This window comes from Strigops habroptila, chromosome 6, assembly GCF_004027225.2.
Source record: "Strigops habroptila isolate Jane chromosome 6, bStrHab1.2.pri, whole genome shotgun sequence".
NCBI lineage: Eukaryota > Metazoa > Chordata > Aves > Psittaciformes > Psittacidae > Strigops > Strigops habroptila.
Window position 1 is genome coordinate 41,763,345 of NC_044282.2, and position 27,344 is coordinate 41,790,688.

General features: G+C 38.4%; 1 protein-coding gene across 10 annotated transcripts in view; it reads right to left on the reverse strand.

Annotated features, from left to right (window-relative positions):
- DLGAP2 (DLG associated protein 2) overlaps window positions 1-27,344 on the reverse strand; it is a 463,956-nt gene that overhangs the window by 94,036 nt on the left and 342,576 nt on the right. For 8 of the 10 annotated variants that reach the window (XR_003991947.1, XM_030490185.1, XM_030490183.1 and 5 more), the window contains one exon: window positions 13,727-13,792. The exons of the other annotated variants lie outside the window; for them this stretch is intronic. Coding sequence is in view for 3 of the 8 variants with exons in the window: in XM_030490185.1 (XP_030346045.1) it covers window positions 13,727-13,792 (66 nt within the window). In the remaining 5 variants the exon portion in view is untranslated. The remainder of the gene's footprint in view (window positions 1-13,726; window positions 13,793-27,344) is intronic. 10 annotated transcript variants of the gene reach the window in all.

Genomic DNA, 27,344 nt, shown 5'->3' on the forward strand with positions numbered 1-27,344 from the left:
TTCTTCATCCTAGGCATAATTCTGCCACACAAAAGTAAAAAATGGATTTAAGGGTCCAAATGCCACCTCCAGATTTTACCATGGTGTGAAACTGATGTGTGTGTACGTATCTCCTTTTTTGCTTCTGTTTTGTTTTTATACCAGTTTCTTTAACTTAATTCTTGGCTATTTTCACATTAAAATAAAAAATTATAAGTACTGATTACTCAGTCTGTTGTACTACTTGGATTATAATACCCCCCATAAATGTAGTTACAAAAGGAAATAAACTGCTACTCTGAAATAACATAATTTTGATTATCCAATTAAAAGTATAGCTATATATAGATAAGGCAGTAAATTATAACAGTGCATTGGGATTCAGCCACATAAGTAGCACTGTAATTAATGGTACTTAACTCAGTATATTACCAAACATTATCAAGGGAATAATAATGGTCCATATGTTGAACTTAGTCTGTGTTTTCCATAAAGGGTACCCAAAGCACCTGACAGAGATTACTGCATCAGTTCTTACAACCCCAGGAAATGTGGAAGGCACTATCCTCCTTTTACAGAAAAGGAAACTGGAATACAGGCAACGTTTCCAAAGTGTTTGTGGATTTGCTGATTTTCATTTTTATAGTGGAATGGGCCAGAGGGAGGTGGAAGGAGGCTCTTCTGTCAAACTGACAGCACAATGAGAGTCAACCTTGGGCCTTTTCATCACTATCTTGCACATCTATGAATGAAGGAACTCTCGTACTACATCCTGTCAAGGCATTTAAAAAAAAAAAAAGGAAGAGCATGGCAGAGATCCAGAACAAAAGAAAGAGTCACACACAAATAAGAAACTCTCTTGCATGGAACTGCTAGTCCCTTCTTTAGGCTTCATACAGCATCAAACACAGCCCAGAAGGCTTTAAACATTTTCATCCTATTGCATCCCTAGGTATATGAGACATCATGATTAGATTGGACTGCAATGGATAATCTAACAACAGCTTTTCCACCCCTCATGACTCCCTGTGATGCAACTACAGAAAAATAGAGTTTTCTGAACGTTGCTTTGACAGCCTTATAGCATTTTATGTGCCACATGGAATGTCTGATTTTTTTTTTTTTGTTTGAAACACAGTAGTTAGAAACTGCTATAGGCATTTAATAAGCATAATCAAAATAATTAAAAACTGAATGAAGAAGGGGGCATTTTCCAAAAGTAATTTTCCCCTCTTAAATCTGCCATAGAGGGTAAAGTGATGCTAGAGAAATTCCCAAATTTCTTACACATGCATCATCTACATTCATCACTCGCATTAGGATTGGGCTCTGCTTGGGACATCAAACCTGTTCTATGTCCTAGGCACCATGACTTCTTCTTACAAACCCTCTGAAAATCTTCAAAATTTTGCATTATAATATATAAATTTATCAAGGCACCTGTGCTTTGTACTATTTAGTTAACTTTCTTCAGGAGGCCTGTTTCAGGGCTCAAAGAAGCAGATGAGCAACGGATGAATGAATTACTGTATCATACCAGACCAGTGTAATTGACCATGCGCTAGCTCTTAGCCTGCCAGAAACACAAAGAAAAATGGGCTAGCTTAAAATTCAATTAAGCTAACATGCTTTTCTAGCATTTGCAAGGGGGCAAAAGTGTGTCTTTGGTCAATGACCATAGCTCAGCTGATTCATAAAAATTCGTAGAGCTACAGTAATGTTCTTTTCTCAATCCTTTAAGAATAAATTTAAGATTTTGGTATAACAAAATAATGCCAGATTAATCCAATAATTGCAGATTGGACTGGAATTTTAGTCTGTCTTGAAGATCATAGAATCATAGAATCATAGAATCAAATAGGTTGGAAAAGACCTTTAAGATCATCAAGTCCAACCGTTACCCCAGGACTACCATAGTCATAAACAGCCTTTAATAATATCTAGAACAACATAGAAGCTTTTTGGGAGTTTTTTTGTTTATTTCTTTGTTTTTGGTTTGGTGGTTTTTTTTTTTCTTTCTGCAGCTCTTAAGTTTTCTTAGAGTAATCACTTTAAAAACATAAAAGTAATTGAGACTATTAATGTCTGGTCCCTTAAAGAAAGTGCCACCATCAGAATCAAAGAACTGGTGGGATGCAGAAGAACAAATAAATGTAACCTGAAGCAGACAGAGGAATAGGAACACAGAAAAAATATATTATATGTGAGCACAGGAATGGCTTTTTTAAAGTTTCATCAGAGCAAAATGGAGTCTTTCCATCAACTTGGATAGTGAGATAGTACAATGGATAGTCAGATAATACATGAAGACTGTGGGGGAACCTAGACCAAGACATGGGTTGTTACGTCAGAGAGAATCCAGTAATTTCAAAATCCTGATAATCCCCTAAAGCTCTTCTTTTCAGAGCTTACTGTACAGATATGTCAACCTTTAACCTTGACAGATGGGATCCCTTCCTGTCTATTTAAACTATTTCCCTGTTATGCCATGTCCTTTCCTGCTTTTTTCCCCTGTATTTTCTTCTGAACTTTCTGATGCTAGAAGAGTTGCTTTCTTACTCCAAGCAGATGTTCATTTGCCTGTCTTCAGGGACTGGTCACAATTTTTCTTAGTTTGTGGAGGACTGTCTCCCATGAGAGAGACCTCACACTGGAACAGGGGAAGAGTGTGAGGAGGAAAGAGTGGCAGAGACAACGTGTGGTGAACTGACCACAACTCTCATTCCCCGTCCCCCTGGACCACTGGTGGGGAGAAGGTAGAGTATTCAGGAGTTAAGTTGAGCCCAGGAAGAAGGGAAGGTGGGCTTTGGTGGGCACCTGGCATCCAGCCAGGGCCAACCCACCACACTGCTAAAGAAAATCAGTGTAAAACCACTGGAAACCTCTCTGACATTCAGAAGTGCCTATCTCCACAAATCTTTTTGTACAAGTCTTATTGTATGTTATGTATTGAAAGCAAGCTTTCAGAGCATAACAATAATTTCTGGAACTACTAAATGGTGCCTGATTTTTGCTTTTATTTGTTCATTTATTTATTTATTTATTGCAAAGCACTTCTTTTTCTATTGAAAAATTAACGTAGATTGCTTTAACCTTATGAGCCCATTGGTAAACTGCTTACCCATCTGAAACATCTGTGGATGTTTCTTTTCATTGGAAAAGAAATAGCTCTTTTCTGTTAGTGTAACCAATAAAATGCATTGCTGAAAAGAGATACCTAACCCAGCTTTCAAAAAGATGTGGTGTAGAAAATGGGACTGCTGCCTTGCTCTGTTTCACACAGTTCAACTACTGTTGCAACATATTATGAAAAAATAATACTCACAGTATAACCTATAACCAATACAGATATTAAATACTGTAAAAACAAGTATATTAATCAAATAAGTACATTTTAAGTATTAAAATTAATACATAAAATGCTTTATCTAGAGATTGTCAGCCCAAGGACTGTGTTAAGTATCATTAGATGAGCACTGTTTCCTCGTTAACTTGTTGTAGTATTTTTCTCTGTTTTAGTCTAACCTTTAAAAAGAATACTTCCAAGGATTGAGAAGAATGACTAACCTGCCAAGTGCAAGGAAGAAATTCTGGAAATGCCTTATGCTGTTATTCTGGTCTCATAAGATTTCCAACCTATGTAGCACATAGCACCTTGTATAAAATTTACATAAAATTAGGAATGAGGTAACTACCTGACTTTAACCTCCAGCTTCAGGAGATAACGTATTTTCCATTACACTGAGTTGATGCATTTGCACTGCATGCAGTGCATTCATCTATCTGTGAATTCCTATCTAACATCTCAGGCTGCTTACTTGAAATACTGAACATTGAGGGCTAATATCCCCCCCCAAATAGGTAATATTTGCTCTCTCAGGACTATTGCAACAAGGGTACTTTATACACCCAGTCTTCCTGCACAGCCAAAAGAGAGAAGTGGGCAGTTCTGAGGACCTAAAGCCAAACTCCAAAATGCTCAAGGCTGTCAAACACTAGCCATGGGCTGCACGGTGATTCTGGTCGTGTTCTGACACTTATGCCTGAAAATTAAATACCTCTCTATTCAGAATCCTGAGTGGTCCTTGTGGTAGGCACCTATGGCTGTATCTATGCTAGTAGACTAAACAGAGCAACAGGATGTGATCAGTCCACACAGTTAAACTGTTGCCATCGTAGTTTCATACTAGGTAAATTGAACTCTTCAACATATAGATATGGTTTCAAAAATAATATGGGCCAAAGATCGTTACAAATATGCTGTCTGGATGTAGTTTTATTTTGGAGTGTGGGAAACTGGCATGAAGTACATACCTAAAGAATGTCAGATGAATACCACCCTTCATGTACATATTTATCTCTGCTGACTACAATGAAATCTGTGGATGACAAGTTCTGAGGCAGAAAAATACATCATAATTACATAAATTTAGGTGATCTGAGCCACATGTCTAATGCCAAAATATGGAAAATGATTTGACAGCCCAAGCTAATTCAGTGGAACCACATGATGAATAATGACTAAGGGTAAGATGGTTCTATAACTCCCATATTAGATAAAAATGGATATGCAAATTATATTCCTAAAACAGCATCAGTGACCAGAACACACCAATTTGGAGCAAAGTCAGAAAACACAAAGGGACTAAGGAGCACGTGGAGTGCTTCCATTTATTCCACACAGCCAGTTTGGAGCACTGATGCAGATGTCTACAAATATTTGATGGCACTCAATCATATTGTTCTGCACAACAATTGTGTGACTTCTGCTCCATCCATCTTTCAACTACAGATTAGTAGACTGGCAATCCAACATCCCAGAGGATTTAGTTCTAAGATAAGTAAGAATAATCAGCTAAAAGGGAATACAGTAAAAGGAGTGCAGAATAACTGTCGATGAGTGAGAATGGGATCTTTGAGGTGATGGGGTAGGAGATGGGAGCACTGAATTTCAGAGGACACAGTACAAATATACTGGGAGGAAAAAAAGCACACAGAACTCTGATCACTGGGGAAAGCTGTGACCAGGGACATGTTAAAGCAGGGTTACCCTGCTTTAAAGCACTGCCTGGTATGGAGAATGGGGCATGCCCTATGTGAAAAAAGGGAAATGTGGAAATGGTATTTGAGGAATGATGACATCTCACATCTTATGGGTGGAAGCACTTGGACCGTATGGGAAGGATGAGAGGCACAATTTTGTGCCCATGTTGTAACTAAGGACAGGACAGAAATCTATGAGAGGCAATAAAGGATTTGCAAGAAGCTCCAGGGGCTGAGTGAAGGGATGCAGGGAGTCCTCATGATCGTGAAAAAATTAATTTCCATTGCCTTGAAGTGTATGCTGTCCTAGTATTGATTGGTATGTGGCACACAGAGCTTCACAGTGCTTTTCAAGTTTGAAGTACATTGCTAGTATTCACCTTGTCAACAGTGCTGTGACAGAGGTAAGTCCATTAAATGATTTATGACTGAAATTTTTTCACAGAATCTGTATGATCTGTAAAGCTGTTGAAAAAATATAAAGTATCAGGATTAGACTGACCTAAACTGACTAGCACGTAAGCTTCCTTCTGCAGAAATATAGCTATATGGAGTCAAGTCAACCAGGGCTTCACTATGTGAATATCATTAAACAATTGCTTATAAGAAAATTGTTTATAACTTTCCAAACACAGAGAAGAAAAGCTAGTTCAGCACCATTAAACTTCTTTTGTTGCTTATTGTGTCTGGCCTTCCGGACTCCTTTTCCTAAAGGAGAAAATTTTGCTCCTTGCAGTTACTAGGTCAAATACAGGAGACAATAGGTTTCCCTTGATGTCATTAAAACTGAAACAATTTTCTCAGCAATTAAAGAAAGCCAAATTAATAGACAGTACAGCCTAAAGATATACACAGGAATCTACACATGACTTGAAGTAAAAGAGAAATCCTTGTCACACTGATGACCATGACAAATCTCCCATTAACTTCACTGGGGTTGGGATTAATTCTAAACATTTGCTGAGAAAATTGCTTGGTCACTTTACCAATGAATCCTGGTGTCACTTGAGGAGGATCACCTCTAGTTGGGGCTGTATTTTACAGAAAGCATTATTCATGCTCAACTGGAATAAATGTGTTAGAAGCCTGGAAGGGGCCCCAGTTGATGACGTGGAAGGATGAAATCAGTTCTGCTGAAATACTGCCATTGATAGCACAATGCTCAAGATTTAATCCCAAGGATCCAAACCACATGGACTAAACATTCACATAAATGGAACTACCAAATCTCGAGGGTTTCTTTTCTAATAAGAAATACTTATCATTAATTCTTAATTGAAAATCAAACAAAAGAAATTATGATATTTATGAACTTCTTCCTTGAATGATTTTGGTGTTTTTGAACAGTGTTTCTGTAATTCCTCTGAATTTCTCCTTTATTTATGGTGCTACATCACGGAGGAAGTTTACCATCCTCTGTAATATTGAGAGGACTGCAAGAACTAATGTTTCTATGTCCAAGCAAAATTACCTATCATACATTCTTTCTAAAGTGACTTTTATTATTTCTTTAAAAGCTCGATATACTTTAAAGATTTTGCTTATTTTACAGAGTGCTCTTCTGAGAAAGAAATACTCTAAGCATTAACTCTCAAAAGCACTGATTATTGCCACTATTGTCAATCTAAAATACTTTTCTATTTCAAAATCCCCTTTAAAAAAATAAAAATCATTCAATACAGCTTTTAAATTGTCAGAACTGAAGAAAATTATTTAATTTTCTGTTTGCTTCAGCATCAGTTCTTTGCTGCCTTTTCATTCACCAAAAATTTTAGAGTTTCAGCCTTGGTCTGACCCAAAACAATTATTTCTTTTCCTTTTTGGAGTTCATCATTATCTGCTCAGCTGTACACCCTTGGTGCTGCCTCTTGCTGTTTTGTCATTGTATTGTGAACTTTTCTGCTCAGCTCAACCCACTGAGATGGAGAAGGTCTCATCCTGTTTTTCCTATGGGGTGCAGGAAGAAATAGCAGCCTGATGACAAGTTTCCTTTTAAACCTGTTGTCATAGTAACAGGCAGAAAATCTCCCTCTTTCTATAACCCTCAGACTGGGAATTTTCCAAATCAGGGTGCTGTCTCTTTTCTGCCTGTCTGAGTTCTGTTTTGGGTCTATGAGAAACATTGCAAATATTAATTGCCTTTTCCTACAACTAATAGCAGTCAGAGTTTCCATGCGGTAGTGATAGGTCAAACCACGAACCCTGCTCCTGGGACAAGGTGGTGGTATAAGTACCCACACCCTTGGCAACTTTGAGACAGGGTATGCTGCTGTCTGATTATTTATGAAGAGAAATGACTATAAAAAGATGGAAAAACTGAACAGAATTGCACAAGAAATTCATGGTGAAATGTGACAACTGAACTCACCACTAAAAGCATGGGCTGTATTTGCATTGTTTCTTGGTGTTTATCCTGCTGCACTAGTTACACTAGTGCAAATTCCCTTAGGAAGACAAACTGAATCAGTGACCTGTGTGGCCAGCACCGTGGGAGACAGCCGTGGTCATGTACCTCCATGCTGGAAGTACCCCCAACCACCCTGGTTGTGCCAATACAAATTGTCCTACTCTCCATAGAGCCTAAGCAGCCTATAAGGAGTGAGAAGGTAGAGCATGGTAATGTTTTTCTTGGTAAATGGAGACCACACCATTTAAGATGCCCATCATGGGAATATATTTAAAGGGCTGCACATTTTATCCTTTTGAAAGGAGACCATACAGTGAAGACAGACGATGAAGAAGGCAGTCACAGCGAAGCAGTCGGATGAGTCAGTCTCTCATCTCCACTGCAACTGCTGCATGTTCTATGAGAAAGTAAATACTGTGGGTAAAATATGCACCCAGGTGCGATGGAGGTCAGTAGGGCATGAGGGAGAGAAAAATGTCCCTCCTTTACTAGCATCCCACATCCCATTTGTGAAACTTAACCAAAGCTATTTTTCACCTTCTCCCCACTTCTCTTTCTCTCTCCTCCTTGGAAAGGTCTTTCATTGATACAGTGCAGACACTGGGATTAGTAGTCCAGATGCGATCCAACAACAGGATGAAGCTTCCCAATTTGGAAAAAATGTATTTCCTCTGCAACCGAACTTGCCTCCTCAGTACTGTCAGAATGCATATATCATTTAGATCAAGAATATTTCCTCCTTGGCAAAGTAACAAATGCCTCTTCATATTCTGCAGTAGAAATGGATGAATAATTCATAACAAATAACCTATTTGTTTAATCTTTCATCCTTACAAATATATTCTCCCGTTTGTGAACTGACCTTTGGCCTAATGGGATTTTTGCAGAGTTATCTGACATTAAGAGGTATTTAATTTTTAGAAATAGCTTCTGGTCTGCAGATTGTTAGTAAGCATTTGTTGCCAACAGCCTATAATTAAAATGCAGGATAGTTAGCATGATTTTATGTGATGCTTAGGCCATATGATATGATTTTATTCTATGACTGAGAGTAATTCACAGGATAAGCTCTCAAGCATAACTAAAAGGAATTTAAATTTAAAAATTTATTTTCTGAAAAACATTCCCCATTATTTCATTAACATTTTCTGTGGTTTAAATCATCACATCAGTAAACTTCTACACTACTTCTACTAGTTTCTGGGTACAGGAAAAAGAAGCATGTGAAGTGGAAATATTTAGAGGTATGACAGAATTAACAAAAAAGGACTATTTTTTCACTACCTGTTTGGCTAGTCACAATAAGCAAATACAACAGTGACATTTTGGGGCATCTCATATTTAAAACTTCCTTTAAGTTTAAAAGACTTCTATCTCCATACCAAACCACCTGTCTACATATTCTTATTATATGGAAGAAAAACAATCCTCTGGTTAGAGGATTAATTTGGGAAATCTGCAGCCAAGATTTCCTGTCTAGCTACGATTTATTTTGTATGGTCCAGGATAAGGCCATGGGAAGTGATGACAGTGGCCACGGAGAGGCTTGATCTTGCCGCACTGGCTTAAAATAAAGCTTTGTGGGTATCTCTTGTAGACTCCCTATCTCAATTCCCCATATTACAAGAATAGAGGTAACTTCTGTACTTCTAAGGGTTAGTGTCAGAAAGCAGGGAAACGGTCTCTGGGATAGTGCTCATGTAAGATTTTCAAATAAAGTATTTGTTACTGTGCCTGCTAATTACAGGGAGAAGTGTCACTGCAGCAGTTTATTCTGTGATCAAGCCCTGCGTCTGTCTGAAGTCCCACCAGCTCCAGTCAAAGTCTACAGCTCTTTAACCATCCCTGGATGCTCTGGGGGGATCTGGCACGGGGGAGAGCCAAGCACCCACTGCCAACCCCTTGTCTGTCCTTGGGAAAATTTCCTGTTGTGCCTGTTCTATGAAGCTAAATCCCATGAGAAGTGCAAAGTGTTCAGACACCGACTGCACTGGGGAGGGATGGATGACAGACAGACAGATGGGAAAGTCAGGCCTTTATTTATTTTTTATTTCGAGAACGCCTACATCCTTTCTTCCTTTCAACACATAAGGTCACAAAGGCATGATCATGCAATCAACAGTGATTGAATAATCGTAAGTTACTGTCTGACACTTGAACTGTACCAATTAATCAAAAGCACGACTGCATCAACCGTGAAAAAAAAATACATTTTTGTAACCTGCCCTTAAACACTCTTACAGTTTACTTTGCAAGTGGGGCAGGTTAAAAGCATTATTAGTAACTGCAACCTGTTTCATAAATTTTCACCTTTTTCTTAACACCAACTCAATATCCTTTCCTGAAAAGGAAGCAGTAATTTACTGAAACAAAAAGCCTTTAGTGTGAATTCCCTTTGCTTAACATAAGAAGCTGCCAAGTGTTAAACTTGTGTAAAATAAATGTTTTCCTTACCTATAAAAAGAAGTTTAAATAATTTGCAATAATTTATTTTTCCCTTTTTACTCTGTGCATGTACTACCTATTAAAATCTGTATTTAAAGAAAAGTTCATCCTATCTTCCCTGTTCATGTTTGTTTTACTATCTGAACGCCATTTGAACATGGCAGTTTTCCCACATATCTCGTTAAGATTGCACTACTTGTTTTTGACACCCAAAGCAAATTATTGATTTACCCTATATATACCTAAGGTAAATTAGACAGTGAGAAGTTTCCAGTTTGCATAAAAAAGATTAGTTTTGTGACATTTATTTTCTAACACATAGTCACTATTCATATTTTATAACACCAGCTGAAAGAAAGCTTGGAATTGGAAGAACTCCAGTTTCCATGAGACTTAGGGTGAGCTGCTTGATATCACGCATGTCAGATCTCTTGCTCCTACCACCATGCCTTCCTACCTTTATCAGGGTGCTTATTTGAGATATTCCTAATGAAAAGAACAGGAATTTTTGGTGTGAGTGTGAATCTTGTAACCATGACAATACTTATCACCCTGAACTCTGTTAACAAATAAATGGTAACAGAAAAGCTATGAAATATGTTCTTAAGAGCAGACTATGAATGGTGGGTAAGCTTTTTCTTTGAAGGAATCCATTGTATTTCTGCATGTTCTAACTAATGAGGTCTTTTATAGAATCAATAATGTAAAAGACTTGAGATCAGTCCCACCCCTTGATACCTTTTTCCAATTAAGGCAGTGGATCATTGTATTAATAATATTATTTAGTGACTATTCAGCATATTCACTCTGGTGAGATACTGTGCAAACTTTAATTAATCCCCACCAAAGCCCGGAAACCTCACTAGGAAATATTAAACCCGTTCTACAAATAAGGGCCTGGAGGCAGAGATTTTTCAGTACCAAAGAGATAGTAACTTGAAGCTCCTTGGGATAGTGAGAGTCTAGAATAATGAATGGCCCTGCAGTTAGAGCTACCTTAAAGAATATCATCTCTACTCTGCCTTGAGTTGGGGCAATTATTTTATTTCGCAAGGAAAGCCCTTTCTGTGTTTTTTTTTTTTTTTTCCAGGAACGAATGTCTCTAAGCAGTCCTTCAGCCTGAGGCTCTTAATACAAAATAATTACATAGTCATTGGGATATATATATAGAGAGAGTGTGCCCATTTCCACAGCCCAGTGATTAGAGTACCCACGCAGATTCAGATTTCTCTCCACTGAATATTTAACTTTATACAAGTACAATAGCAAGAAAAATTGGAGCCTGAGAAAGATCTAATAGTTTCTATTTTTTTTACTAATATTACATTCAGTTCCTGGATTTGAACTCAAATCTTCAAGTAACAGAGCACAACACCAGAGGACAGACAAATGTGTCCCAGCTGTTTGTAGAGGTGTTCATCACTAGCACAGCTGTAACTGCAGAGCTTGCCTACACTGAAATTAACTGGTTATCCCAAAGCTTTTACAAGTCTTCCCAATTTCCATCTTCCACAGTATGCTCCTTGTTTTACAGTGATTCTCTCTAAGAGAAAATGGGACATCATATGTTTTTACACTACTGATGCCATCCAGTCCACCTATTTTGTCCCTCTACAGTTTGGCAGCTAAGTCAGGAGGACAGGATTTCCTTCTGAGATACTTCTCTCCATTCATTAGCTAGAGATGTTTGGTACTTAGTTTCAGAGGACTCCAATAGGGACCCAAAATTTAGAAGCAAGGACAGATCTTTCCTTGCTTTTGGCATTTTTTTTTTTTTTTCAGTCCTCTAGCCATAAATAGCTGAAGTTTTTGAAAGCAGCTTAGTTTCTTGGTAGTCTGGTTGCAATTTTATTCTTGTTTTTTACTTTCTTGTTCCTCATTTCTGTTGACTAATCCCCCATCATCTTTCTAATCAGGATGCTGGATGATTGATCAGTTTAGCACATGTCTATGTGTTAATCTTTGATTGCCTGTTTCATATGAGTGTACTTACTCTTGTAGACACCTGACATTTAATGCTATTGACTTACACATCATTTACTCTGGCTTCCAAAATTCTGCAGTTCTTTCTCAACCAAATGGGAAGGAGAACAATTTTGACATACTTCTAGGGCATGAGTCATCTCACCCTACATTAGGCTTCTAAAGTAGACCAAATCTGCTACGTCCTAGAAAAATCTATCACTCTTCAGTGACTCTAAAGGAAGTCCAGATATCTACAGCTTAGACATCTATATCTGAATTATTTTCCAACTGTTAGATGAGAAGAATTCTATCCCAGGACATCTGAACTCCTTCCTGTGTGCTGTGAAATGGGACAGAAGAGCAAAAGAACCCCAAATATCCAAGAAGGCCGAGAGATGTGCTCATTCATACAATCACAGAACCATGGAACGGTTTGGGTTGGAAGGGACCTTAAAGATCATCTAGTTCCAACCCCCTGCCATGGACAGTGACACCCTCCACTAGACCAGGTTACTCAAAGCCCCATCTAACCTGACCTTGAACACTTCCAGTGATGGAACATCCACAGATTCTCTGGGCAACCTGTTCCAGTGTCTGAGCACCTTCATAGTAAAGATTTTTTCCCTAATATCTAATCAAAATCTACTTTCTTTCAGCTTAATTAATTTTTCATTTCAGCTTAATTTAATCTTATTACATGACTTCTCCATAGGATTCACTTCTGAGTTTCCTAGGGAGCATCATGTTAAAACCATATCTTCCCTCTTAGACTATTTAAATTAAGGCAGAAACTGCCTGAAGGTTCTTCACTCTCTTCCTTAACACATCCTTCTGTCTGATCTTTGGAACTTATCCCACAGCCTTTTTTCACCTGTTTTTTAGTATTAAGTGGGCAAACAATATCCAATACAGGTGTTTTTACACTGAATATTTATGGAACTCCCTGACTTGAGTGTAACTATTCTAAAACTATTTGTTTTAGAAAATCCTGTTCTAAGAGATTATGTAGACATGATACTTCCTGCATTAATTTATTCTACTTGTTGAAACTCTTTGGGTTTTTTTTCCTTAATATATCAGCTATGATTTATCTTCCTATCAATATGTAACAGGTCAGGTTAAGAATTTATAATATTCTTGTCAAATATAAAAATATCCTAAAAGCACAAAATAAACTGTTGTGATGTATTAACAGGAACATACGCCTAAAAGGAAAAAATTACTGTTACACTAATTTCTGAAATACAAGTATGCTCACTTTGAGTAAAGGGAGTTTTAACTAGCAAACACACAGAAACTACTTTCCATAACCACATAAAGTAATTGCATATAAATCAATACCTTGATGGATTTCACATAAAACAGAAACACCATTTTGCACAATCTAAAAGGTATAAATCTGGCCACACTAAAGCCAGTGGGTCTTTTTCCTACTAGCTTAATGAGAAAGAGGTATCAAAGTTTTACTAATGGGCTCTATGAGTTTCTGTTTTCTTCTTGCTTCTGTTATTTTTTTTTCAATTAAAAGATAATATCGAAAACTCTTTCTGCAATTATTATGTTCTTTAAGAGGTGAGATGAGAAGAAAAAGACAAAAGAAGGAAAGTTGATAATTTCCTTGAACACCTTCTTTTGAATTCCTGGTCACCTGGATGTTACCCAAATCTGATGCTTTTCTGCTTTTGATTCTCTAACCTTATATAGCAGGTAAGAAATTCCCAGCAGGATTGGACTGAGAGTTTTTGGCCACTCTCATTAACACTGCCTGTCATTAACACTGTGGGCTTTGTGGCTGGAGAAAAGCTGTACCACAGAGCAGCCTCCTGCCTCCACACCCCACCTCTGGATGGACAAGCAGTAAAGTTATCTAAGAGATGGTGTCTGTACCTAGCTCCTCCTCTGGCGTCCCTGGAAAACTGAAGCTCGACTTGAGCAGATCGCCACCCTCTTCTTCTGAAAAGACAGAAACAAAGTAGCTATTAAATAACTCTGATATTTTTGTATATCCAGTTATAAACTCTCCAGTATTTTTTAAATCCAGTCAATGATACCTATTACCATTTGGTTTTGATGCCGTGAAGGTGTTGGGGTGCTGTCTGCAGTATCTATTCCTCTTTGCCAGTTGTTCTAGTATTCTTCTACTTTTTTTTTTTTTAATTTTGCCAGACATTTTCAAATCACTAGTGTCATAATATTCATAAATGCTTTTTTTTATAACATCTCTTACATTGTTCTTTTCAGCTTAGCTTAGTCACATTGAATTCTACTGCCTTTTAGCCTTAATGTATTTATTCCAGGAAGAATCATTATTGTCAGTCTTCTAGTTGTACCTATAGCACTTCCCACCTCTGATGATAACAATGCCACTTGTGATTCTCAGGCCACTGTCTTTACCCTTTATTCACAACCATTTCAATTCTGCAATTTTGAACTCTGATGATGCTTCGATGGTGACTTTCTCCTATCAATAACATTTACTTTTGTGCCAAAGAAAACTTCTGCAATTTTGGACAAGTATTCAAGCTCAGATGACATGTCTATGCTGTATGACTGCAATGAGGTGCACAGAAATCTGCATTGCCTGAGTATATACTGCCTGAGTATATACTGCTTTCAGAACTGCAACTTGTCACCTCTGCATTGCGCTGTTGTCATGCTGGCATACAAATTAATTTGGACCCGGCATCTAGCTCAGATATTTTTAACATCGACCTGCATGTGGAAAACTGTGTCAGTAACACTGCCTTAAGGTACAAGATTGGGTTGAGAATACACAATTATTAGGTGAGGATAGGTAGGATACAAAATATCACAGTAATCTATTTCATGTAAGTACATGATAACTATCTTTAAATATTTAAAAAATGTTTTTGCCTTATTATCCATATTTTCTGGTGGAAAAAGTGAAAGCTGTTTGAGTATATACAGCTTTCTACTGTACTCTTTCTTACCATCTATGTGTGCTACAAATATAGACACCTCAAAAAAACAGCAAAAGGAGTACTCCATAGCCTCTCTGTATATGTTCAACCAGCAATTCTTCAGAGAAAGACAATATCAGGAATTGCAGACCATGTTTCTATAGTGCACAACTGAGGATTGATGACTTCTAAATAACTCACATCAGTTCATGTTCCTCGTATCCTCAGGCAGACATTCCTGTAAGTTTGAACCAACTCAGACTTTCCTTAAAGCACCTCAATCCCTGTACCAGGTAAGCTGGTTTTTGTGATTCAGCTTACAACAGACACGCTGTTTTGCCTATTTCAATGCTCCATTTAACAAATACATGCATTTTGTGTATTTCTTCTTGTTTGCACTTTTTATTTGATTGCATGTTCATATGATTTTTTCCCAATTATGTCACAGTAAGCAAAAATGAGTGAATATACTCATGTAGATACTCTCAAATAATTGTTCCTGGGTTTGAAAATTCACAAGGTTAAGAATATACAAGTGATAACAATGGGTAGATACTGCATAGAAAATAAGTCCTGAGGATGTTAAGAATGTTGAATAATCTGAGCTGTCAAATAAACATCTTGTTTATAAACTCAATTGTTAAATAAACTCTCTGCTAAAATACAGCCTACTAGAGACCTCATTAAATGATGGATAAAAAGTCATAAACAATTTAAAAAATGACTGGCATATGAATTTAAAATAAATTTCATTTGGAGAAGCAATGGACAACTCTAATTAAATAAAAATACAAGTTAGGCAGTTTCCATGGAGACTTTGCTCACATGATCTGCCTATATTGTGTAACTCATATGCCTGCCCTCTAATTTGGTGCTCAGCAGTACGGAATCAAATGAAAGTTATAACAAAAATATTTGTAAGGCTCCTTTACATTCATGTAAGTAGCTAGGAGATCTTACTGTTACCTTCATCATAAAGAAGCTTTACATTGGAACAGTAGTTTTGTATTTTTGAAAAAGGTATTAATTTATTCCAAAGTTATATCATGTATATAAATTCAGAATCCCTAATGGAATGATCCAAACAAAATGTATAGCATTATTTCTCCCTTGCAAGAAGTTGGCATTATTTTCACAAGCTTTGCCCAAAACTAGACAAATTTTTTAGACAAAACATTTATGGATCTGGTGTATTTGAGAAAAAAAAGAAGAAACCAAATTTCCTTTTCAAAATTAAAAGGAAAGGTCACGCAACAGGGTCCATAAGTCAGATTTTGACTTTGCTGTAAGAATTCCTGTGCAAATTTGGACAGTTCAGTAACTCTCTGCCTCAATTATTCATAGAATTAGGATTAAAATTAATTTCTTTCTGGTAGAAATAAATGAATACATGAATACATTTGTTAGTGTCAGTGAGCCTGTTGTCTAGAAAAGCCTATAGAGAGCACAAAAGAGAGCACAAAAAAGTTAGAATTTCCATCCTGCAAAAGCTATATTCTATTTTGAATAGAGTCAATTGCAAATCTTTCAAAGGAACCTATAATTCCTTTGTGATTCCCTTAGGTTTGTGAATCTGCATGAGGGATATGAGTAGCTCTTAGTGATTAGTTTACTTCCTACGCATAAGTACTTTTTATTTCTTTATATTTTATGGCTCTACCTATTCACATCACTAATTCATTGTTTAGACTGTCTTTTCAAAAGGCTACTGTCAGGTCCTTCCGCCCTTGAAGAGATTCGATTTTTGTATTCTGCACTTATGAAGCATAAATTAATCTGAAGTTTCAGTGGCTCTTGAGTACTACAAAGAAATCTTTGTGTGAGGTCAAACTGTACTTCAAAGTCTGCAGCAGACATACACGGTCTGTTTATTCAGTTTACCATTTTCCCAGAAATTACTGTTTTTATTATTGATCATAGAAATGAAAAGCATATGCTTCATTCATGAGTACGGCAGCAACCTTCATATCTCATGGTAATGAAGTCAGTCAGATTATCACAGAATTCTCACTCATGCTGAAATTCAAGTGTCATAAAATGAGTGCATTAATTTTATGTCATTCACCTCCTCTATCTCATAGAGCCATAGTATTTTAGTTTGCCCTTTGCCTACTGGTAGAATGTTCTACACTAGTAGACATAGAGGAAAATGGTACTCTTAGCATGGAATGTTTCAATGGGCAATGAATTTCAAACAAAAATTAGATTATGAAAAATGGGTGATTTAAATTTTAAGGTTTTAATGTACGGAACACATAGACCACAGGCAAAGGACACAATTACTAGTTAATTACTAGTCTCTTCTCAATATACAAACTACTGCATCATAGACTGGTCTAAAGAGAAAGTAAAAACCTGCCTCAGAAATTGAAACTAAACACTAGTGGGAGAAGTCTTCACTCTCAACAGGGCTCAAAATAGTGACAAAAAATGATGGGCTTTAACAGGTCAGAGATGTCTGCTTTTGTGAAAGCTGAATGTACAATAAAACGATGCTGTGATCTGCATAAATATGTGAGCACAAACTGTCATTTACATGTAGTATCCTTGTTTTCTTTTTTAAAAACGGGATGGATCTGTCATGCATTCCAGTGCAACACTGCACAAACGACACTCAAGACTGTGATAGGAACCTTTCACAGCTGAATTTCTCCAGACTTAAGCTTGGAAAAATGTCAGGAGATATTGATGAGCTGGAACCAGCTTGAGAGATCCAGACAGCTCATTCAATCCTGAAGCTATGACAAATACAGTGGGAAATAACGTGGACCAGTGCCCAAGATCAAGCAGTCAGGGCACAGCTTTTGTCCTCACAATAGGCTAGATGTCTGTCAGGAGTGGGCCCCAGCTTGTGCTGTTCCTTACCCTGCTAAGGAGACGTTTCCTAGGGAAGCTCTGGTTGGCATGGACCTCATCTGGGCAGGGACCTGAGCTGTGGTAGGGATGATCGCTGCCATTGCTCAGGCGTGTGGTGTGTTCCTGACGAGTTAAAAGTACAGAGGGAGCCTTAGCTTCTCCTACTTAGTTTTCTCAGTCTAGAGAAGAGGTTACAATCCAACATAAATCCAAAATAAAACTGCTGAAGGCCACAAGAATTACAGCCGTGTGAAACTTGAACAAAGGAGATGCAGCTAATCTCTTGAGGGTCAATTCTGAATTGTGCCTGAGCTGTACTTGGTACTGGATTGCAGGTCAGTAGGATGTTACTTTGTGTTCTGGGTCAGAGAAGTGAAGTTTTTGTACGAGCTAATGGACACACGGTCTGTTCTATCCTGTTCCTGTCTGTCTGTGGTCTAAGTGAGCATTTTGACAGTCACTGCACAGAAACCATCTGATATTGCTGCTTTTCTCAGTTTAATAATAACTTTACCCATCTTTCAAATTTTATCATCTCACTCTTTACCACTCGATCTACTCTCTGAGCCTGAGATACCAGTTTTAAATTCTCTTTCTTCACCTGCAAAGTCTTGCAACAAGATATGCTTCTATGTTGGCCCTCATTTTTTATTCATTCATTCTGCTCTTTATAACCAGTCATGCTGTTTCCATCTCCTAATCATACTTCTCCTATAACTTATCCATTCACAAAATAGGCCCCAGTCTCAGTGGAGTTGTTGCTCACATACTTTAAAAGACTCACATCAGCAAGACTTACAATCAATTAACTGCCTTCTCCATCACAATACAAGAGTAAGACTGAACTACAACTGATATTGAACTTCTCAGTTCATTGGATTTTAATTTATTTATTACTGGCCTGCTCTAGACTTCCCACCGATTTTTTGTCCTGTATGTGCTTTTCTTTCAGCCTGTAAGCTCCCGATGGTAGCTGTTGTTCTTTTAGTTCTCTCTTGTATAGCACCTGGCATATTAACTCTGACAACAGATGAAAGAAAACGCAGGCCCTAAAATGTCTGGATTAGACAGCAGGTGCAACTTCATTTGATCACTTAATTACAGAGCATAAAATGTGTCCAGAGTATGAATACAGGACTCTCACCATATCACTCCGTCATCTGAGGAAACCGAATTGCCTCCTCCAGACTAGAGATTCTTAAAGATCTAGAAGAGATATCTCCTGCACCTCAAAGTCCACTAGCCTGCTATCTAATTAAAGCAGGTAGCCTTTGACCCTAGCCAAACATGTCCCCAGTCTGCTACAGCATTATATATCAGTGAGAACTGTCATTGGGCTGATCCTGACCTAAGGGAAATGACCTAATGTGTGCATGCCTAGGTGCCATTGTGGCCCCTCACCCCACCTGGGAGACAGTTAATTGGCTTAATTTGGACATTCCCCAAGTGCCCAGAATCACCTGTGCAAACCTATTCCTTTTCTCACTTGATCTCCAAGAGTTTATATCCAATCAATTATACATCATCTCTGTAGTAAATTAGGCATGGCAAAGGCCTCTTCTCTGGCCATGAGGCCAACTGGCATGGTCTGGCCATATATCCAAGAACAGGCTGTTTCCATTACTACATTAACTCCAAACTGTTATTGGGAACGGTCCCTTGCCCATGCTAACTCCCTAGCCAAGCCTGCAAATTATTTGGGACAGTGAAAGTTAGTTGGCCAAGCTTAAAACTGAGACAGGGACCTCTCTAACCAACGTTAAAAATAATTGAATTCTTATTTGTTTGGCCTTTGTCCTGGCACTGTTTAATTTACTACTACAGATGCAGACCAGGTGGCAGTATTGTCAATAGAACATTCTTGTGCGTTGTTTTGATAGCATACTGGTAAGCAATAAATACACAGAAGCACAGCAGGACTGGGAAAATTCTAGTTGAAGTAAAAATTACAGATGATAGTAAGAGATTTAAGGTTATTGAGGTTTCCTTTGTAAGAGGCCTGTGTGAAAAGTATCAACAGTAAGAGGAAGTTGTTGTTTAATTAAGTTGCTTTTGTTTTTCTCATCATGCCCTCTCTTTTTTTGTTCTTATTTTTTCTCACACACATAAATGTGTTCCTGATGGATCTGGCAAAGATCTGTTTATCCTGGTATGCTGGGTCCAGCACTGGCTCAAAGTTTCCTGCTGGAAACAGGGCAAATATGTAGATTGCTAGAATACCTTTCCAAGTTCCTGCAATCAGCGCTTAAGTGACTTCCTGAGATAGAAGTTTAATCTAGACCATCGTTTTTAATAGCCACCAGTGGATCTATCCTCTATGGATTCATCTAATCATCTTCTCCGAGCCCATTTATACTGATAGCCTCTACCGCATCCTGTGCCAGTGCACCTCACAATTTAATTATGCTTTATTTGAAAAAGAATTTCCTTTTTGTTTGTTTATCAAGATGCCTGATAATTTAATTAGGTATCCCTAGTTCTTTGCTTGTGAAAAATAATGGATCATTAATCCCTATTCACTATGTCTATATCATTTATAATTGTGTAGACATCTAATATATCCCTTCCTCAGTCCTGTCTTTTCCAAACTGAGGAATAAATATGTTTTGTATTTTATTATGGCAAAGCTGTTCTAAATCTTTCATCATTTTTCTCCCTTTTCTCTGTACATTTTTGTTACTCTGCTATGCCATTTTCAGACACAGCAGTCAGAAATTCAAACAGCTTTACAGTATGGGTTTTTCCAGCTGCATGATACTGTTCTCTGCTTTTTTAATATTTTCATTTGACCATTTCATAACTCAGAGAATTCATTATTTGTATTAAGTTGTGCCCAAGAGAGACAATTTGTTTGGCTTTCCAAGCACAAACACATTTCTCTTATATACTACGCTAATAAATATTGAAGAATCCCAGCATTTTACTTAGCTCAGGTTACTACCGAGACTGCCAAAACCAAACAATCACCCTCCCCACCCCCCTGAAAAGCAGGACAGAGGAATTCCTGGTCTCTTGCTTTCATCCAGCTTGTCCATTTTTATATAGCATCGTTCCAGATAGCAGGACTGTGAAACCAGGCTTCAACTATCAGAGTAGCCAGGCACACAGCCTATTGAATCAAGGAGAGGAAGCTGTCTGCATCCCTCAGGTCCTATCTTGGAAAAAGTATAAAATGAAACGTATTGCAGGGGAGCACTGAAGCTGTCAGGGGTCATCTTGGTCTTGGCAGCTCCCACCTCCCACTTTTGGCAGCTGAAAATCATCCACAAAACATAGGTTGCCTTAGCAATATTGTGGTGATCACCCTGAAAGGTTATGGTTCCCCGCAGCAGCCTTTTCTGAGCCAGCCAGGGTTCTTTTGCTCCTTGGAAGCCTTTCTGAGCTCCCTTATGCCTTTTACCCCAGAGATCTGCAAGTTCCTTTTCCCTGCCCCTCTTCAAGCAGTAAATGCAAAAAGGCATTGGATAATACCATGGAGTGTTAAAGCAGGTTCACTGTTCAGCCATTCTAGAATTTAAATTAGTAATTCAATTAAATAACTCTACCTCCCCTTATCAAAATTAACAAATGACTGCAAGCAAAAAGAGTGAGCCAGTGATAACATTGTGTTCAGGCACAGCTCTGTGTGATCGTGTCCTTCAAACAGCCTAGGAAATTCCTAAAAGCCCTTTCTTCCTTGATTTTTCTCAGCTGAATGGCTGTGTCAAGTTTCTGAATGAGCAATTTACCTTTTATTGCTTTTCTGTACCTGTGAGAGGAAACTTTACCTTTTATTGCTTTTCTGTACCTGTGAGAGGAAACCCAGAACTTCTATACTAAAAAGTGGGAATATTAAAGAATATATTAGATAATTATTGTGAATAATGACCCTTATTCTGTGAGCCCAAGACTTCTGGATACCCCAGAAAAACCTTTAGGTCTTCCCTCCCACAGCTCTTTGGAATCCATCCTTTTTCCTCACCCCAGTTAAAATGCAACAACTGGCTTTTGTATGCATTCATATTCCACCTGCTATGAGAGCTCTTAGAAGGACTTGTAGTTGCCTCCACAGGGACACCTGAGGAGGTCCAAGAAGTTTATCTTGGGCCTTGGCAGAAAGGAAATAGAAAATGCAGGTCAGTAACACAGTTAGAATGATTTTGCACAGCTGCAAAGGCTTATCTGTGGTGTCAGAGAAGTAAAATGCTCACTGAGCCTATTAAAATACCTGAAGAAATTGTATGAAAAAGAGTCCAAAGTGAGCAAGAATGCTGGGACAAAGTGTAGGACAAAGTCCAGTAGTGAAAGAGGAGTACACTCCAAAAAACTGGCTTACACCTCTCCTAGAAATAAAAAAAAAAAATGTCTCTGGATTTCCCTGAGTTGTGCAAAGAAAACACAGGAACTTTGTCTTACTGCATGGGGGTACATATTTAATGATCTTCTATCTTCTGCACATGCATGGAAAATGGAGCATACATTTAGAAAAAATAAACTTAGATGAAATTAGTCTTTTCAACATATTTCAAATGCACTTTGAGGAAAAGCATTTCTTTAAGACTCTCCTTAAAATTACTGAAATCTCTAATGTCAAACATGGGGTTTGTAACCTTTCTGTTTTCTGGTTACAACTACATATGCTCCCACTATATTTCCTTTACTGTTTGGAAAAACACAATCAGATCTACAACCATTATTAGTAGCGGGTCATGGCATGATGTTTTTACAGCTTTGCTTTATGGTAACGCAGAAGGTCTGAGCACTGTCCCTGTCTTTCAAATGTTCAGTAAATAAGATCTTTTAACATTAGAGAACAACTGCAATTGTTACACTGATCTACCATGGTAGGTTTTTCACACCATTTGGCATGAAAAACCTTTGACCTGCTGGGGTCTGAGGGCAAAGTCACTGGTTCCACTGAAAACTGAAAGTAGCTATTAGTAGCTGCAGCTATGAAAACCCTCAATAAAGCCTTTTGACATTAGATGATGAAGTTCTATATTACCAGAAATGGGATGCGTATGGGTTTTTCTATATGTGAAAGGTTGAAAGGAGTGCAGAAGGAAGGCTCAAATATATTCATTCCTACACAAGCCAATTTTGGTGATGATTTTTGTGAACACTTAAATGCTGGGTTGATATGACTGACACTGATTTTTTTTTTTAATTTAGTAAATATGATTACATAAAATATAATATGTAGCTTCCTTTTGGCAATACAAGCAGATATGGAATGCCAGTTTTTACCTTTTAAATGAGCCATTTTTCCCTCTCAAAAATAGCAATAACCCCAACAAGGTTTCCTCTTAAAGAGAGGTCTGGAGCAGATGTAGCAGGCAAAGACTGATGGATCAGGATACCTCATTTCTTTGTCCTATGTTTTCATCGTCCTGTGGATACTACTGAAGTTATGCTCAGTGGCTCAGGTCCATCCCTCAGACTTAATGTATTTTCCAGTGGCTGGTCACTAGTTCCCACACTCCCCTTTCCTCCTCCCTCCCACAGTGCACTTGCAATGCAAGCCTTGCTCTCTCATCTGCTTCCTTTCACCTTTCTCATCTTTAACCAGTTCCCTTGACCCACATGCTTTTTTTTTTTTCCCCCTCATCTCCTTCTAAGATCTGCTTTATTTTTTTCTTCCTTTTTCCTTCTAACCTTCTCCCACCACTCTTTCCTTTCTTTTCTTCCTCCTCTGCTTCCACCTTCAGCCATAATACTATTGAGATGCAAGTAATATATTACAGCTTAAAGCTCGCCTGAAGACTGCGCAAGCATGTGTACTCCCAGTTGCATGCTATACTGAGATATTAATACCACAAGGTCTTTAATGAAGGACTGAAAGTAATTAGGAACAGCAAAGAAACTGTTTTCCCTTCTCATAGCAATTTTCAACTACAAATTAAGAAATCCTGACTTAGAATTAATACTTATAAAATTGTTAAGAGTCTAAAATGAAAGAAACTTCTATATTTTCAAAATAATTCCATACAGTTTTGACTTTTTTCACAAGTTAAAAGAGATGTGAAGCAACACATGTTCAAGCTGGAAAAGATAAAGCTTCTAAAAATGTCAAAAAGGGGTGTTTCAACAATTGAAAGTCTCTTTTTTTCACCCCACATTCTTACTTAAAGAAGGAATTTGTTTGGAACTGACCCATAAACAGTTTCACCTTCAGGAAGGTTGTGCTTTTCAAAGAAAAGACTTCTGCAGCTGCCTCACCACAGACAGCTTTCTCACTAATGCATTTGCTTAGCACTCTGCACAGTGAGCGCAACCCTCCTTGGGTCCTTTCTGATTGCTTTAGAAACTGTGTAACATATAGTGTGTATTTCTGTGACTGCCTGGGATACACAGACACACTGACACGTTAGGTTTTAAAACCAATGACATGGGGGCTGAGGTGGACCTTTCTGCTTGGTGATGGTGCCATTTGACTACAACCTGTGCAGCTACTGGGTTATTTGGACTTTCCCTATGACTAAAAACAGAAATGAAGGTGCAGGAGAATCAATTCTGTTTGTGGCCAGTGAAACTGGAAAGAAAAATGATAAACTGTGTGATCCGGGGTGGGCAGGATCGATATTTAGGATGTTGCAAGAAGGTGTGCACATGCTTGGCCAGTTCCTAATCCTAAAGTTCGCTGGATTGATCTCACCAGAAGAAATGAATTTTTCATTTAATTTCATAAGCACTGGCTTTTCACTGAAGCACCTTGAAGCCTGGGTACCTTTGTCTTCTACTGATAATGGAGAGGAGCGGGCAGATCTGGACTGATCACTGTCCAGCCCACCTTTCCAGGGACTAGTGGGAGTGTGGGGTGGCTGGGCTTTTCACCTTCTAAGAGAAACTTAACATGAGCTGGCAGTGTGCGCTTGCAGCCCAGAAAGCCAACCGTATCCTGGGCTGCATCAAAAGAAGCGTGACCAGCAGGTCAAGGGAGGTGATTCTGCCCCTCTACTCTGCTCTCGTGAGACCTCACTTGGAGTACTGCGTACAGTTCTGGTGTCCTCAACATAGAAAGGAATGCAACTGTTGGAGAAAGTCCAGAGAAGGGCCATGAGGATGATAAGGGGGCTCGAGCACCTCCCATATGAAGACAGGCTGAGAAAGTTGGGGCTGTTCAGCCTGGAGAAGAGAAGGCTGCGTGGAGACTTCATAGCAGCCTTCCAGTGTCTGAAGGGAGCCTACAAGGATGCTGGGGAGGGACTCTTTATTAGGGGCTGTAGTGGTAGGACAAGGGGTAATGGATTCAAACTTACACAGGGGAAGTTCAGGTTAGATATAAGGAAGAAGTTCTTTACTGTGAGGGTGGTGAGGCACTGGAATGGGTCACCCAAGGAAGTCGTGAATGCTCCATCCCTGGAGGTGTTCAAGGCCAGGTTGGACAGAGCCTTGGGTGACATGGTTTATTGAGAGGTGTCCCTGCCCATGGCAGGGGGGTTGGAATTAGATGATCTTAAGGTCCTTTCCAACCCTCGCTATTCTATGATTCTTCAGCCAAGGGCTTAAAGCGAAATACCATTAAGACAGATTGTTGTGATTGGTTAAAAAAGAATGGAGAAACTGAAAACAAATATTTGCTCTCTCAGTGAAGGCGATATTTGTTCAGGTCACCTTGCTATCTGCATTTATGTTTGTAGCTGCTACACTGGGACAAGGACGACCTAAAATTCTTTCTCATTTACACATTACTAATCCTACTTGAGCTACCCAAGTAAAACAGTTTCCAGACCTTGTTCACTAGAATTTTTCATTGAGGTCTGTATGCAGGCAAATACACACAGAGATCCGAAATCGCTGACATTAAGCACATGGGTTCTTTCTTCTCCTGTACCTGCAATAAGCTAAAGATACCTTGGACAAGTGTCAACCTAGCCTTTTCATGCCCTGGCAGCCTTGCACAGTCAGGAATATATCAAACTTGTTCTTTGGAGGAACTCACACAGCTGACAAATTCAGCAAAAAAAGTGTTGAATAATAATGGTTTAGATACCTGATCAAATTTTGATGGTTTAATGTGCTGAAGTGTATGAGCTCTGCTGGTGTAACTATCCATCTGCCTGTAAGGTAACTAAAATCAGTTAAGCCACAGCCTGGGGCGGTAAAAGTACCTGGAATTAGCTCAAATTTGCTAGGAGTATAATGGTGTAAGCAAGTTCAGTTACCAAGGCTCAGCAGATACATGATCACTTGCTAAGCTACAGAAACCCAGTGGCATGGCAGGGCCTTCACTTTGATCTGCTCATCACAGACACAAAATATACAGGAAATTAACACACAGTTGAATTTAGAGTTACATTGGACAGTATCGTTACCTTGAACACAGTATTTTTCAATTGAAACCTGATTTTTGCCCAATCTTACTTTAATAACCATTCAGGACATTCGTAAACATTTGCTTTTTGCTGGGAAGTTACATATGGTCATGCAGTATTTCATGGCTGCATTTTCTGGGGAAGAAGAAATGCTTGCATAAAAGTCTTCAAGCTCACATTACAAACAGAAAACAAATGATTACTGTTGGGCCCATTTTGCTTCTCCATATCGTTGTTTATTTAAGTACATAAATAGGGCCACCAGAAAGGTCAGAGAGCTGCAAATGGAATATTGAGATTTTCATTTCTGATGCACTGCTCAAATCAAGCCCAGGCTGGTAGTGACAATCTCATTGGATGAAAATGAATTAGCAAATTCTGTCAATTCCCACAGGAGAGGTGTCCATCACTACAAAACTTTCACCTCTCCCTTTGTCATCTCTGAGTGAAAGTGCAAGAGGAATAAAATAACCTGTCAGCTTCTCATCCCATTAGAGTTAAGTGACATCAGCAAGACAGTACTTGCCTCCACGTATCCATTATTTACCCATGCAACTGGATATGGTTCCTAGGCTGTCATTGCTATTTCTTAAGGACATTTGGGAGCATTTCAGAATGCAAAGCTGGTTTTGTTCTATAGAAATCCATGAGTAAGGCCTCCACATTTTTAGCAATTTGGTCTCCCGGTAATGGGATTTAAAATGAGTTTAAATCAGTGCTTAATTTCTGCTCTTTCAGGACAATGGTGGTGATTAGTAGTAATGTTTGACTTCCAGTTCCATTTTTTTATGCAGCTGTAATGCCGCCTGCTTTTGACTGCTGCTTTAATGATTACTAATGACTTCAGTTTGAAAGTAATGTAACTTTTTGTATTCATTCTCTGGACCCTGAACAAAAAGCTAATTTGAATGGAATTATGCAGTTTGTTTATACAGACCTTCAGTTGGTTAAACTTTATTTTGAGTCAGACCAGAGGAAAATGGCAAAGGCCATTTGTGTGGTGAAAACACACCATGCATTTACACATGGCAGGAAGAACATGACTGTGTGAAAGTGGCAGCTAAAACTAAACACAGCAAAAAGACGTCACCCTGAGAACCAGCATATACCAATTGCTTTCTAGCCATCAGTTTCTAGAATGAAAAGCATTTAATGGGTTAAAGTTGACTGCTGCACCCTCAGTTTTTATATGTGGAATCATCTCCCACAGGACATTAGTGTGGATGATCACCTCTGGAAGCACCAATGGCTGTACTCTGTGCTGTACACACGACTGCAATTTTTTATTCCAAACATGACCTCTGAGCATGCGTTATTGTATTCATCCCATCCTTTTGGGTTTCCTGAGGAATTTTTATATGACTTACTCCTTGATGGATAAATAAAGCTTTTGTTGTTTTTCCTTTCTCTGTTTTTCCTTTTTTTTCCTATTCT